The 14793-nt window shown below is 39.4% G+C and overlaps 1 protein-coding gene and 1 long non-coding RNA gene across 2 annotated transcripts; one reads left to right on the top strand and one right to left on the bottom strand.

Annotated features, from left to right (window-relative positions):
• The first annotated feature begins 1134 nt into the window (after nt 1-1134).
• LOC136255476 (putative exonuclease GOR) lies at nt 1135-14443 on the top strand. Its single transcript, XM_066048261.1, has 9 exons — nt 1135-1212; nt 5838-5990; nt 6250-6360; nt 8615-8676; nt 8810-8923; nt 10810-10925; nt 11067-11205; nt 13572-13698; nt 14175-14443. Exons 2-9 carry the CDS (start codon nt 5858-5860, stop codon nt 14363-14365), a joined length of 993 nt encoding a protein of 330 aa, XP_065904333.1. The 5' UTR covers nt 1135-1212; nt 5838-5857; the 3' UTR covers nt 14366-14443.
• Nucleotides 3078-4869, bottom strand: LOC136255477 (uncharacterized). The gene is made up of 2 exons (XR_010700909.1): nt 3347-4869; nt 3078-3256 (listed from the first exon to the last, which is right to left on the bottom strand). It is a non-coding gene; the product is annotated as an uncharacterized lncRNA (long non-coding RNA).
• Nucleotides 14444-14793: the final 350 nt, after the last annotated feature.

Raw genomic sequence — 14793 nt, 5'->3', positions numbered from 1 at the left:
GACAAATAACTAACAAAGCTAACTAACAGTATCAAAGGATTTTTACAACGTAACCTTCATAGCTGCCCAATCTCGGTCAAAGTGAGTTGTTACAAGTCACTTATTAAACCAATCCTAGAGTACGCCTGTGTGGTCTGGGACCCTTATACACAAAAGGACATCTTAGCTATTGAATTAGTTCAAAGACGGTGTGCGAGGTTTGTGTACAATAATTATTCTTCATATGCAAGTGTCACAAAGATGTTGCAAAATTTGAATTGACCAGCTCTGGCTCACTGCAGAAACCAGCTGAAAGCGATCACAATGTTTAAGATCATGCACCAATTAATAGATATACCGACTGATACCATACTCATACCAGCTCCATCTAACTACTCTCTACGAGGTCATTCAATGAGGCTGTTACAGCCAAACACAAGAGTAAACTCATACCTTAACTCATTCTTCCCTTCAAGTATAAAAATCTGGAATAATTTACCCAACGACCTCATCACCTGTTCAAGTTTAGACCAATTTAAAGCAAGGCTAGCTGAACATCAATTAATCACATAATCAATTTTGCTGATTTGTTATCTGTGCTTGTATATACTCTTTGTAAGAGGTTTTGCACAGTAAACAATAATAATAATCCCTACTGTGCTCAAGATACCATAACGGAAATGCACAGTAGGGATATGACACTTCTTATTGTTTTACGGTGATTTAATATCATGGACTACTCCAACTTGTTTCGGTACTTTTTATCGATGTGCTATGGTCCCTACTCTAGTTGAAAATTCCTAATTGTTTTCGTGTACTTGTTTGTTAACTTTTTTTGTAAATAATTTTATGACTGGTGAACCCACGCATACCGCATCTGAAATGGCACCGCGCGCCCCAGCTATCGTGAAGTATCCATTACGCTTCGTTGTCAGCCTGTTATACAGCATTTCGAATCAAGAACTGTTCGAAAAGCATACCAAAAGAAATCGTGCCGCGCACCCCAATTATATTAATTATCGTCTGAAAAGTGAAGTATCTATTACGCTTCGCTGTAGGCTATGTTCAACCCGTTACACAGCAGTACGGTTTGAAAAGCACCTCTGCAATCAAAATAGCCACTATGAAAAATACGGACGATTTCCGTTTTCGAAGGGAAGCCATCACGTGCTCGCGCCAAAACGTCACCTTTCCTTGTCAGCAAAGATGAATGGGACACAAAGGAGGACACTGGTAAGTCCATGAAGAATGTATTGTACGTACTGCGGTATGCCAAAAAGCACCTGCCGGGCCGAAGCCACGTCGGACAGTGAAAAAAATCAAGCCCGTAGTCTTAGCCGTCGTCGAGTTACGCTTGTCTGAAGGCATCAGTCAGTTACTTACTCAGTCAGTAGAAAATTCCGTCGAATAAAATTTTTTTAAAATTCCGTAGCAACTTGTTGAAAGCGTTTCAGGTCGATCTGAAAGCTTGTTTGGGCTTAGTTTTACCCAAACCAATACTGCCTCATCTTCGTCAGGGAAAATTGAGGCTGGTTTTTGGGTGATATTATTTCGTGGGCCACGCCTACTCCTTTTTGTGGTCCCTACTATACAGTTACTATCGTATTGTATGATTAGTCACAAAATGTGGAAATTAATTACTGTTCGACGTCAAAAAGTGCAAAAATATATACCCTGGTATGTAGCAATGAGTGTGACTATAATACCCTTTAAGGTGCTTAGTACTTTTAGGGGGTGCTGTAGGCCCCTTCAATTTTTAGAGAAACGTACGTGTTGCGGTAGCACCTAAATCTTTACAGTGTATGTAAGTTGTGTGGATTGATTTTAGACAAGCTTCACATATTTTCTCCTCCATAGACACAAACATGTGTTACAACATAGAAAACATAACTGATACTAACTATAATTATGTATACAATGGTGCTTATTAGGTCCGTTCATACTCTACCCACAAAGTGGCATCTTTGCACAGTACAAGCTGGGACACTATAGTATGTAGGGATGAAATTTGTGATTATAGTCGGTTGCATGGGTTTTGGTCAAGACTCACAGTAGTGAGTCGCGAGGCCAAGAAGCACAAAGTGTGCGCCCACAATAATAATAAACACGCGACCACTACTGTGATCAAGACTCACGGTAGTGAGTCGCGAGGCCAAGAAGCACAAAGTGTGTGCCCACAATAATAATAAACACATGACCACTACTGTGATGAGTCATTTACATGAGGGATCGATTACGCAATCTTTTAAAATCCGCATGGCGAAATCTCAGGCTTACTAAAAGATTCCACCTCAAAACCAGGGGCATGTAACCTTTGTATAATGAGTAACTACCACACGAAAAGTCAGGCGAATTGTTGGAGTAGTTTGTTCCATCGCCCACCCATTTACCATGCGTTAATTAAATTATTTATTCAAATGTGCATCGTTCTTTTTTTCATTTTCTTCATCATCGCATCCCATTGAAGCGATTTTCTTTCAACCATGAAGTCGTATTGTAAAAAGGCTGCGGCTATCAGGGGCTTTTTACACAATGTATCTGTACATTTAATTTCGCTAAAAGTTGTTTGTTAGTTTATGAGATCGCTTTTGTGCTCTTTGAAGATTCAAACTTGCCACCATGACGTCGAGGTGTGAGGCGCCTGCCTCAATTCCCAAACCCAAACAGTGTGGAAGTGGGCAAGGTCATTAGCCATAGCGAGCTGGCTGATTTGATAGACGCTGTGCTGTCAACTCTTGGTTTAATTGTGAGCAGTCACTGATTTGTTTTAATTTCGCCACAGTATGCCTCCACTGACTCCGGCCCATGCAGGGCCGTACATAGCTATAGCCAGCTGTTTCATACCCGCTGTAATGATATAGTTGAAGTAATTTACTTCTACATTACCCGTGCACGTCTCTAATCCAGCCCCAGCCCTTCAGTGCCTGTGAAACTTCAATGTTGATTTAAAAAGCCAGCATCAGCGCATCACCTTTCAGTCACAGCACTTCGTAGACCCTCATGCAACCACCCACAATTATAGAAACTCTTTAATGATAGCATGATATATTGTAATAGTAAACATTTACATTATGATAATCCCATAAAATTTTTTAAAAAAATGACTACAATAGCACAAGAAGCCAGATACACACTAGGGTTTGGCTATGAAGTACCACCAAGAGTTCATAATAGTAGTGGGGTCTTGGTACCACATATTATTTTTTCTTCACCATTTGCGTGATTTGTCCATTGACCATAAACTCACCCGCCAACAGTCACAACATCAGTATCCACCCTGCATATACAGAAAGGGATACAGTATGGTAAGGCACAGCAAACTAAAACATGTAATCATAGTCAGACTAACATGTCAACAAACACTTGCTTCCACTATTATGATTATTGTTAAAGTGAGCATCCAACATAGCCATTCCCAAGATGTATTCAGCATACTGCAGCAATTGATGACCAATTTTGGAGTATATTACTTGACTTCTTTTGTGGTTCTCACCTACATTGCTGACATAACAATTTTTGTTGCTAGGAGACATATAAACTAGGAGGGACTAATGGTTATAGCATAATGGTAAACAAGTTACAACAGCAAAGGAAATTTTAATAAACTAGCAGTGATTGGATAGTTGATAGATAAAAGTAGAAGACAATTTGTAGTTTTTCCAGTCCTGATTGTTTGAGGATAAGCACATTAGCTGAAAAAAGCAAGACATACTAAATTTCAACACAAGGTTTATGATGCAAACTTATTATGCACCTACCAATGTGTTACCCTACCACCCCCCTTGGATGTAAGTGGGGCTTTACAAGGCGAATTGACATGAAACTGCTGCTTCACTATGGGGCATTTGACAATCACTCATTAAGTAGCCAAGTATTTTTTCTACACTGTCAAATCCCCCACGTTGCAACTGGAGCCAATGGTGGGGATTAACACAATAGGTTTGTCCTACCATGGGGCATTTAACATTCGGTTGTGCCCACTATAACCCTATATATTCCCGAAGGGGGGGGGGGGGGTTAGTAGGGCAATACGTTGATATGTGCATTATATATTATATGGTGCATCTACTGGGGTAAGTAGACTAAACCTGTACCTTGCGGGCCTAAGCATGTTCCTCTCCTGTTTTGAAAAATAATCTTTTGTTGCCTGCCCCTAACTGGAGTTTGGCTGACACCTTCAACATCACAAAAAGCTATCTAAAATGGTTAATTTAGCTTTGACCATTGGCAAACTACAACACTCAACAATTATATCAGAGTATACATAACTCTATATATCTGCCCAGTTACTATATAGTAGGGTCCATGGTTGTCTCAGATCTGCACATATTATCATCACATCAATTGAGTAATTATGGTATACTGTATGTACGCATTGAGCTGAGCCCTCAAAATATTAACTTATTAGTTTGTAGTATTGACTTACTTGCTAATCATTCAAATACCTGACACGTTATTTATAGCCAAAGATTTCACCATACATTAGAGAAAGCCATAAAAGTATATAGCCTTATAGCCTTTCCTGAACTGTTGATGGAAGCATTTGTCTGCTCTTGACTACTTTGTTGTCATCATCAACCATCTGGTTGGTTGAAATGTTGAGAAAAAATCTTTCAATTTTAGCTGTTTTCTCACTAGGGTTCAGCTCAACTTGTTCGCGGTCTGACCCACACAGCTGCTAGAACAAGGATCTGGCCTACAAAAGCATATATGTGACTGAATTTGACAAAACCAGGCTTTGACGCACAAAGCTTCGTTAGGAGATATGGTGATTTTAAGTAATCATTGTGTAATAACTTCCCAGTGCCTACAGCTGTGCAAACAAAATTTGCACCAAGTATTCATCTATTTACTAGCTATCACTGAGTGGGTGTATACATTTCTGATACCCAAAATTAGCCCAGTTTTGGGCAGCTTTTCTCGAGCGGGTAATAATATCAGTAATAGGGTGGGAGGGTGGGCTTAATATAGGGTATAAATTGAAGCAAGAAGACGATTGGAATCCAGAGGCCAAGTTTGGGCCCTCCATGGCCCTCAAATCACTCCAAATTGACTGAGAACACTATTGGCGAGCTCTCTGTGAAGTCCCAGCTCACTACACACCATTATCACAAAGCCATGGCCATTCAATGGTGCCAATCTCCCACTCGTGGCTTTGACAGGGTCGGAAGAAAGCTGCTACAGAAACCAGACTTGCCAGTCCTGAAGGAAGTGCAGTGTGGAATATGAAAATAAAAAGATGGCCAAGTAGAAACCAATTGTAAATTTTTAGTTAAATTAATTTTGGTAACAATGCAGTGTAATCATCTTTATTGTCTCAGTAGTATTGTTTGTTTATATTTTAAGCACACATGTACAGCTAGCTGGATGTGATAATGTGAAGCATATAGAAAATGAATGCCTATACTGTAAATGCTTTCTTGGCCAGATTTTGATATCATGTCTTTTGGTTGTAGTTATTCCATGAACATGTACTTGTGCGTTCTTGGCCTCGCCTTTTTTTACAGCTGGGCTGTTTTTTGGCGCATAGTTCTATACTGTGGAAATTTTCCTCCTTTTTATAAAGCTATTAGCTACTATATACATTCAAATGCGATGCCATGGTATAAGACATCTATTGTGTAGAAGTTCTTGTTCTCATGTAGCTATATAGAATAGATTTCCCACCCACACAGAAAAGAAAATAAAGGGATCTAGTCAATAAGCATGAGATTATTTAAGTATGCTAGCTATGTTAATGTGCAGCATAGTTGGTGAGAAACTATATACACCATGCATGACAGAAATAGAATGTAGGAAGATAGACAGATCATCACATAGCTATATCAGATGAAATACGGTATGTTTCCTATATATAGATGAGACATTTGTTTCATACATGCAATCCTACCTGCTGAGAGAAGATCAACTTAAAATGCATGGTTTTGCTCGACCGACTAGTGATCCTGGAGTGGCATCCATTGTGAGGAAACCTGATGAAATTTATGATATCCAACCAGTAGGATCCAATGGTATGTATGTGAATGGAGGTCATGCGTGTATAATTGTTTGCATGCATATGCTACAAAAATGTTGTACATGTAACTAAGGATGTCCTATAGCTGTTTCAGAAGATTTATGCTGGGGATTTACATAGGAAAATCAGCGATCATTATTTTATGGTTGTGTAATTCAGCAAAGCAGTGGAATCTAATCCACTCAGAACTGTAATGCATATATACCATGATGAATGATGATTGTGTATGTTTATAGCTGTGTATTTGCATGTAGGTCTTAGGCACAAATGTTTCCGGTGTACTAAGCCATTCATTGTCTACAACGACGGCAGCTACAAGAGTGAGAGGTGTACTTATCATGAAATGAGGTTGTACCAAAGCAGGGGTACGTATGTATGTAGAAATGCACAAAATATATGTAACCAGATTTGCAAAAGGTACCTTTCCACATGTTTTACATGTTAGCAAACAAAATGTTATAACAGTAACTCCTCACACTATTTAAGTTACTTTTTATTTAAAAACAGCCAGATATTGCAGTTGCTTCACTCATGGACAATTGCAGACCGTTATATGCAATGATACAAAAGTTATGAACTATAAAGTTCAAAAAAATGGGTAAAATTTTGTGTGTGGAAAGGTAACTTTTTGCAAATCTGGTAACGTAGTAGTAGTAGTCCATTCCTTTGCAGTGAAGTACAGCTGTACGTGTACATATCTTTAGATCTATTACATATAAAACAACAAATGCAAACTATTGGAAAATTACCATGCCTGGTAATTAAGTTTGGAGGTGAAGGCTTAAGAGATCTAATTTTTATGATGTAGTACATGTTTACCACATGTTTACCACATGTTCCATTAGTGAAAGCTTACATGTGTGTAGGCAGACATGTTCAGAAACTTGACTCCAAAATTGAGCAACAGCTAGCAAGCAAAGAGTGGCAAATTATCTTCAGTTTGCGAAAATTTGCAAGCTCTCCAACCTGCCAAACTTTTATTATTGTTTTGCAGTACGTACATATGTATTTAGAAATCTAAAATGAAGAACAGTATAGGGATCATGTGCTGTGAAACAAAGGAGATGACAATTTTCTTTTTATGATGTAGATGGTCACTTCACTGCATGTGTTGGCACAATTTTTTAAAAATCATTATCTTTACTTCATTTTAAAAGATAGCATAATATTTAAATGCAGTATAACACGTGCACACAGTGGCTTTTAGGCTTACACCAATTATGCCGACATAATTTTGAGCATACTAGCTATAGGCTACCCAAGTATCAAGCATGGTGCCATAGTAAAATGTACAATGTATGTACCAAAATTCAGCAAAAGCAAACACACTATATGTGACCGGATTTGCGAAAAGGTACCTTTTCCACACATTTGACATACCAGCAAACAAAATGATGTAACACTTGACTTTACCTTGCACTTAGTATCAAAATGTAATCAGATATTGTAGCTACATTCATTGAAAATTTCAAGCACTTACGTGCCATGATCAAAACGTTATGAAGCTTTAAAGTTCAAACAATCGGTCAAATTTTATGTGTGGAAAAGGTACCTTTTGCAAATCTGGTCACATATACAGATTATTGCTTTCATATCACAAAACCCTGTAACATTATCATTTTTACTGATTCACTCTTTGCGGAAATAAGATGGAGATACTCTAATGGGACAATCAGGAAAACTTAATGATGATATCCTCTATAATGAAACAGTTAGTTATTATCTTGATTTTACACGCATAAGATTTTTGAGTATTGCATAAGGTAATCTCAAAGCATAATTTGCTCAAGCTTATAGTGGCTATTGACACTAACTGTCAGTGTCAATAAGTGCTACCATGCACAATCTGCAAACACATGCACCAATTGGAACAGCTCAAGTATCAAGTACACTATTTCTATGAAGTAAGTTTTGGTGAGTTTGAGGTGAGCTACCCTCGAACTCACCAAAATCTGACCTTTGTACAGACAGTTGAAAATGTCAGTTAGAAGGTCTGCAGGTTTAGCTTTGGTTTATTCTTAACTGGGTGTGACATTCTTGAGAAAGAATGGTGATTCACTGGTGTGGGTAGCTGAATGGACTAGTGGTGGGCACAGGTCATCTGCTTAAGTCCACAATTTTTTTCTATATTCATCTTGGTATTTGTCAAAGTATTTTAACTGATCAGTGTCAATATCCTCAGCCACACTTTATACTTTCGAGATGTGACTGGCATAAATATTACTGTATGAGTACACAAAGTGTCAACTAGTGTATGCATACATGCATTATTACAAGTGTGTATACATGTATTATTACAAGTGTGTATACATGTATTATTACAAGTGTGTATACATGTATTATTACAAGTGTGTATACATGCATTATTACAAGTGTGTATACATGCATTATTACAAGTGTGTATACATGTATTATTACAAGTGTGTATACATGTATTATTACAAGTGTGTATACATGTATTATTACAAGTGTGTATACATGTATTATTACAAGTGTGTATACATGTATTATTACAAGTGTGTATACATGTATTATTACAAGTGTGTATATATGTATTATTACAAGTGTGTACTTCAGAACAGATAGTGTATTATTGTTACTTGTATTTTGAATATGAAGGACGGCAATTTTTCCCTTGCTGTCAAGGCGGAAAGGGATCTCCTGGTTGTCAAAGTTCCACGGTATGTAAGTGTGCACATATTATGAGTAAGGTTCATGAATGCAGAGCATTTCATATGCCAAAAGCTATGCAATATTGCCATAAAGTTATATCAAGAGGAATTTCACATGTACATTCTCTTGTCTCCACAACAGATGCATGTCACTAGAGGAGCAAAACCTCCACTGGAGTCAGGTTATGTACAAACTGTTAAACATCCTGTGGATGGGAGCTACAAGCCAACTGTCTATGCCTTGGACTGTGAGATGGTATGAACTGAAATGTAAATGCATTGTGATTCTATATTATGTTATAGTTAAAGCACCGCCATATATACTTGTGTAAAAAAATTTCAGCACAAGGGAGAATGTTGAGAGGCTAATGTAGCATGAGGTAAAGCCAAGTGCTGTATTAACCACAAAACACCACCAAGTGCTGTATTTGTCATACATACAAGGAGGCAGTGCTTCAAGTATTATATTGGTCGTCTTGCTGAAAGCAATTATCTCAGGTACCCAAATCACTTCAGATCAGGCAGCAGTAAGCGTTCATAATAATCTAATTACAAACTGGTAGATTAGTAAGGCGTGCTATACTAGCTTACAAAATTCTTAAATTTCCGTGCACTTATTCATTCTATATATTGTTACTTTGGTGGGAGGATCAAAGTGCCAATGAGTGTTATCCATATGTACAGTCTACTGTATAACCAATCATCTACATAAACATGTCGTATAATATTAAGACTGTACAAGTACAGTATGCAGATAATTGGACAGATACAGTATAATTATGCCCAATATAGCAGTACAGCAATGCATGGAATGTTAGGTTAGTATGATTCCATGATAGCACTAGAGATTATAGGTGGTTGCTGTATCACATCACCTTTACATGATTTTGCATAATTTCAGTTATGTTCTACCATTACACAGCCTTACATGTGTAGAGAAATACATAGAGTTTCTGCAATCAGTCCACTTTGGTACTAAATGCACAAGCAATTCCTGTTTAATTCTGAAACGACAGACACCATGCAATGCCTTTGATGTGAAACATGCACCTTTACACTATAAGTGAATGAGCAAAGGAGGGCAATTCTATTGCTGCTGCATTATTTCAAAAAGCATGAAGACCAAGCTCATAATATTTTAGTGGCATTAGTTAGCGACTTCATTAGTATGAAGAATACCTTATAGTTAAATTCTGCCATGAGTAGGATATTGTTGTTATCAACCCCTTCACTTAAAGCAAAGGTGTTGATAACAAAGACATCCTATGAATATATGTGTGTGTAGTTTAACTAGTTTCTATCCCACACTTTGAAGCATTTGACTATAATATTATGACAATTGCTGAAATAAAGGTGTTAATTACCATACGTGGTATGACACGCCTTTTATCCCACATTTTGAAGCATTTGACTTCATAAACAACATGACAATGAGGCATAGGCAGTGATAATGGGATGGTGGGGGGACTTTTACTTGTAAGAAAAGATCAAAATACTCTAATAGAGCAGTCAGCCACTCTAGTGGAACAATCATTAATTTATATATTCTCTTTAAAACTTTCAGTAGCTGCTTCAGTAACACAGTGAAATTGTCTAAAATACTCTCTCAGAACTTCTTCTAAAAGTTTGTGTTAAAAGCTTCTTTTCCCAGACCCCCATGAATACCATTTGTACACTTCCACCTCCACTATATAAATTAGTTGGCCCCCCACTTTTTTTGGCCTGCTCCACCACTCCTGCAACAAGACTAGACAAACAAATACTTTGATGTAAGGCTTCAAAGGGGAAATGTAAACAGACTAAGGCTTTTATAATAGGTATTGCTACAGTTAGTACTTGTAAATTTCGTTACAGTATATAGGACTATTTATTATTTTATATTTATTATTATTATGTATTGTATGGTAATCGACATGCACCTTAGTTGTACATCACCCCCACACACGCACACGCACACACCATGGAAGATGTTATTACACACTCATAAAAATTTTAAACTACTACTTTTACAGTACCAAAGTTGTCAAGAAGTATTAATGTGAGGCTGGTTTCTGGTTGATATTTTATAGGTGTGAAAATGTATGATATACCCATACTATATACTAAAATGGAGTATCAAAATGTTTAAACATGTCTTTGTAGTGTTACACTACTGCTGCACTGGAGGTTACTAGAGTGACTGTGGTAAATACTGACAATGAGAGTGTGTATGAGAAGCTGGTCAAGCCTGACAATCCCATAACGGATTATAACACAAAGTATGTGATTAATACTTACATATGTATGTGCTTAAATACAAATATTGAGCATGCATATACGGGCATGTATACACACACAAATAGTTTTAATTATATTTTTGTTTACACCATGCTTCTCACAATATGTATTGCACACTATAGGTTTACTGGGTTTACTGCCCGGGACTTTGTGGCAGTGACTACTAGATTACAAGATGTCCAAAAAGACTTGCTCAGCCTGTTCTATGAGGATACCATCCTGCTTGGTCACAGCCTTGAGTCTGATTTAGTATCATTGAAAGTATGGTATCATTGCACGATATACTATACATTTGTAACAAAACCAATAATAATTCACTTTCTTATTTTAGGATTTGAAAGTGTGCACACTGAGGGTAAAACTATGAGTTCACATAAACTTCATGTTAATAACAAGGTTTTCTGATTCAGAGAGTCCTTTAAAAGAATTCCACTGTACTTAGTAACTTTTTGAGTCTTGGGGACAGGTACCACACCTCAGCAGCAGCAGCAGCAGCAGCAGCAGCAGCAGCAGCAGCAGCAGCAGCAGCAGCAGCAGCAGCAGCAGCAGCAGCAGCAGCAGCAGCAGCAGCAGCAGCAGCAGCAGCAGCAGCAGCAGCAGCAGCAGCAGCAGCAGCAGCAGCAGCAGCAGCAGCAGCAGCAGCAGCAGCAGCAGCAGCAGCAGCAGCAGCAGCAGCAGCAGCAGCAGCAGCAGCAGCAGCAGCAGCAGCAGCAGCAGCAGCAGCAGCAGCAGCAGCAGCAGCAGCAGCAGCAGCAGCAGCAGCAGCAGCAGCAGCAGCAGCAGCAGCAGCAGCAGCAGCAGCAGCAGCAGCAGCAGCAGCAGCAGCAGCAGCAGCAGCAGCAGCAGCAGCAGCAGCAGCAGCAGCAGCAGCAGCAGCAGCAGCAGCAGCAGCAGCAGCAGCAGCAGCAGCAGCAGCAGCAGCAGCAGCAGCAGCAGCAGCAGCAGCAGCAGCAGCAGCAGCAGCAGCAGCAGCAGCAGCAGCAGCAGCAGCAGCAGCAGCAGCAGCAGCAGCAGCAGCAGCAGCAGCAGCAGCAGCAGCAGCAGCAGCAGCAGCAGCAGCAGCAGCAGCAGCAGCAGCAGCAGCAGCAGCAGCAGCAGCAGCAGCAGCAGCAGCAGCAGCAGCAGCAGCAGCAGCAGCAGCAGCAGCAGCAGCAGCAGCAGCAGCAGCAGCAGCAGCAGCAGCAGCAGCAGCAGCAGCAGCAGCAGCAGCAGCAGCAGCAGCAGCAGCAGCAGCAGCAGCAGCAGCAGCAGCAGCAGCAGCAGCAGCAGCAGCAGCAGCAGCAGCAGCAGCAGCAGCAGCAGCAGCAGCAGCAGCAGCAGCAGCAGCAGCAGCAGCAGCAGCAGCAGCAGCAGCAGCAGCAGCAGCAGCAGCAGCAGCAGCAGCAGCAGCAGCAGCAGCAGCAGCAGCAGCAGCAGCAGCAGCAGCAGCAGCAGCAGCAGCAGCAGCAGCAGCAGCAGCAGCAGCAGCAGCAGCAGCAGCAGCAGCAGCAGCAGCAGCAGCAGCAGCAGCAGCAGCAGCAGCAGCATCAACAATAACAACACTAGAGCTACTCTTAGACATGATGGCCCTGCACATAGGGCAGGTCACTTACCAATGCTAGTGTATAAAAATTCTAATATATATATATATATAGCACTTACCATTGGTGCCTCAGTGGTTGTTGATGCTCCAGAAAACATTGGAATCAACAAAGAAGTAAAAAGTGAACGGTGTCTGTGTCTGAATGGGATTGTACAATTTCCCAAGTGCTTTTCTATGTGAAACATCCACTACCATCACACAAAAAAGCCATGCAGTTATCACAGCAGTAATGAGTGCGCATGTGCATTTTGATGTGTGTGGTTGATGAGAAATAAGTTATCTCAATGTATAAATAATTATAGTGACCTAAGATAGAAAACCTGAGTAGTTGGACTTGCAAAGTAGTATCATGAGAGCTTACAAGAGGGAGTTTAAAATGGAGGCAAACCACAATTGAAGTCTAGGCATGAGACAATAGAGCTGTAATGGCTCCTTTGTGGCTGATACGCAGCAAAACCAACACAGAAATCATTTGCTAACGGTATCAGACCATCCACCATTAGCTACATCACTGATTATTGTGAAGCCAGGACCTACACAAAGCCAGAAACTGCCATTCGAGCTCATCAGATCACCCAGAAAAGTCATCTCTTAAAACCAGCCTTGAGTAGTTTAAGTAATGTTGAGGTCTAAACCAATAGTGTAGCTATCCAGTGGAGGTGTTAGTTTGACTTTGCCTGCTGTGCGATTTGCATTGGTCTTATTACAAATCTGGTCACATATGTATCTACAACCTATCCCTATAAGCTATATGGTTGGCTTCTATCCCACAGACATTTCAAACATATGTATGTGTGCATGTAGCGCAACTAAATTTATTGCATGATCTCCTATATAGCTATATATCAGTACCCTGCTGGGCAATGATTTCTATACATAATTTGCTGTATCATACAGTCTTTGTAAACTTCTGTAGTATGGCTTCAAACAGCATTTTTTAAATGCATTTGTCAGTCTGTGTCTTCTGTCGTCAACCTACCTGTAGCCTTCCACTGTGTTCTATTAATATAAGTACAGATTTAATTTTGATGTATAAATATTTCAGGTTATTCACAGCAAAATAGTGGACACTTCTGTTGTGTTCCCTCATCATAAGGGACTGCCATACAAGAGAGCACTTCGCAACCTTGCTCGTGATCACCTACATAAAACTATACAAGGTTCTGCTGCTGGTAAGGTGATCAATGTCTACAGGCCATTGCTATATATCCTACATACAACTGTAAATATAAATAACTATGACTACTGTTGTGGCATTGCAGCAATGCACAAGTTTTTTTTGTGTGGGTGCAGGCTATCTAGACAGCCTATAAAGTATTGGAGTTACTATATATAGCAAACTTCTTTTGTCCAATTTAGTGATTTTTCATACAAGTGAATGTGGATGCCATATGCACTTGTAGCTGTATAAGTTTCCTTATGCATACACTCAAAACTCCCTCGCCAATATCTGTGTCTGTGCAATAATGTGATAGCTAGCAATTTAAATTCATAGCTAGATAATACTGCAACATTATGTGACGATTGTATGATCACTATAGTAGCTATCATAATGCTTAAAGCATGCAACTGGCATAATTGTTTAGATTGTAACATATCTGTACTGTCATTGACTCTATGACATCGACCTTATATACTCCTATTATAGGACACAGTAGCAAGGAAGACGCTGCAACATGCATGGAATTGATGATGTGGAAAATTAAAACAGTTCATAGTTTGGATAACAATCTGCAGAAAAAACCGATTGCCAAATCAATTGGATATTTCCGCAACTATGACTATGACTATGACTTTGACTATGACACATATGATGACTTTGTCAATGACAGTGATTAGCTATGAACTTTAGGCTTAACTGCAAGTTGTATGTATCTATGTAAGTTACCTTCTGCAAAAGCAGTTTTTGTTGCTATAGCTGGTCTTTTCAATTTCCGAGCATCCACCATATCATCATTGTGATTACCATTTGTATACAATAACTGAATCTGCAGGCAAACATTAGTCAGCTTTCAATTAGATAAGCCATTTTTCAATTAGATAAGCCATTTGTAAGCCAAAGTTTTAAACAATCCAGACCATGCAGTTTTGCTTAACTACCACATCATTTATTTAGCTAGTTGCTTTGTGCAAAGCTCCTCGTAAAAGAAAGAACCACCACTATTGATAAGTACTGTAAGTATATACAATAATATTAGTCCTCACCTCCTTGGTCTCCTGCAACCACAAACAGATCACACAACTAGCTATGTGAACATGTAAAATAA

Source organism: Dysidea avara, chromosome 5 (assembly GCF_963678975.1).
Source record: "Dysidea avara chromosome 5, odDysAvar1.4, whole genome shotgun sequence".
Lineage (NCBI taxonomy): Eukaryota > Metazoa > Porifera > Demospongiae > Dictyoceratida > Dysideidae > Dysidea > Dysidea avara.
The sequence above is the reverse complement of the archived record's forward strand: the minus strand, read 5'-3'. Positions and strand labels throughout refer to the sequence as shown.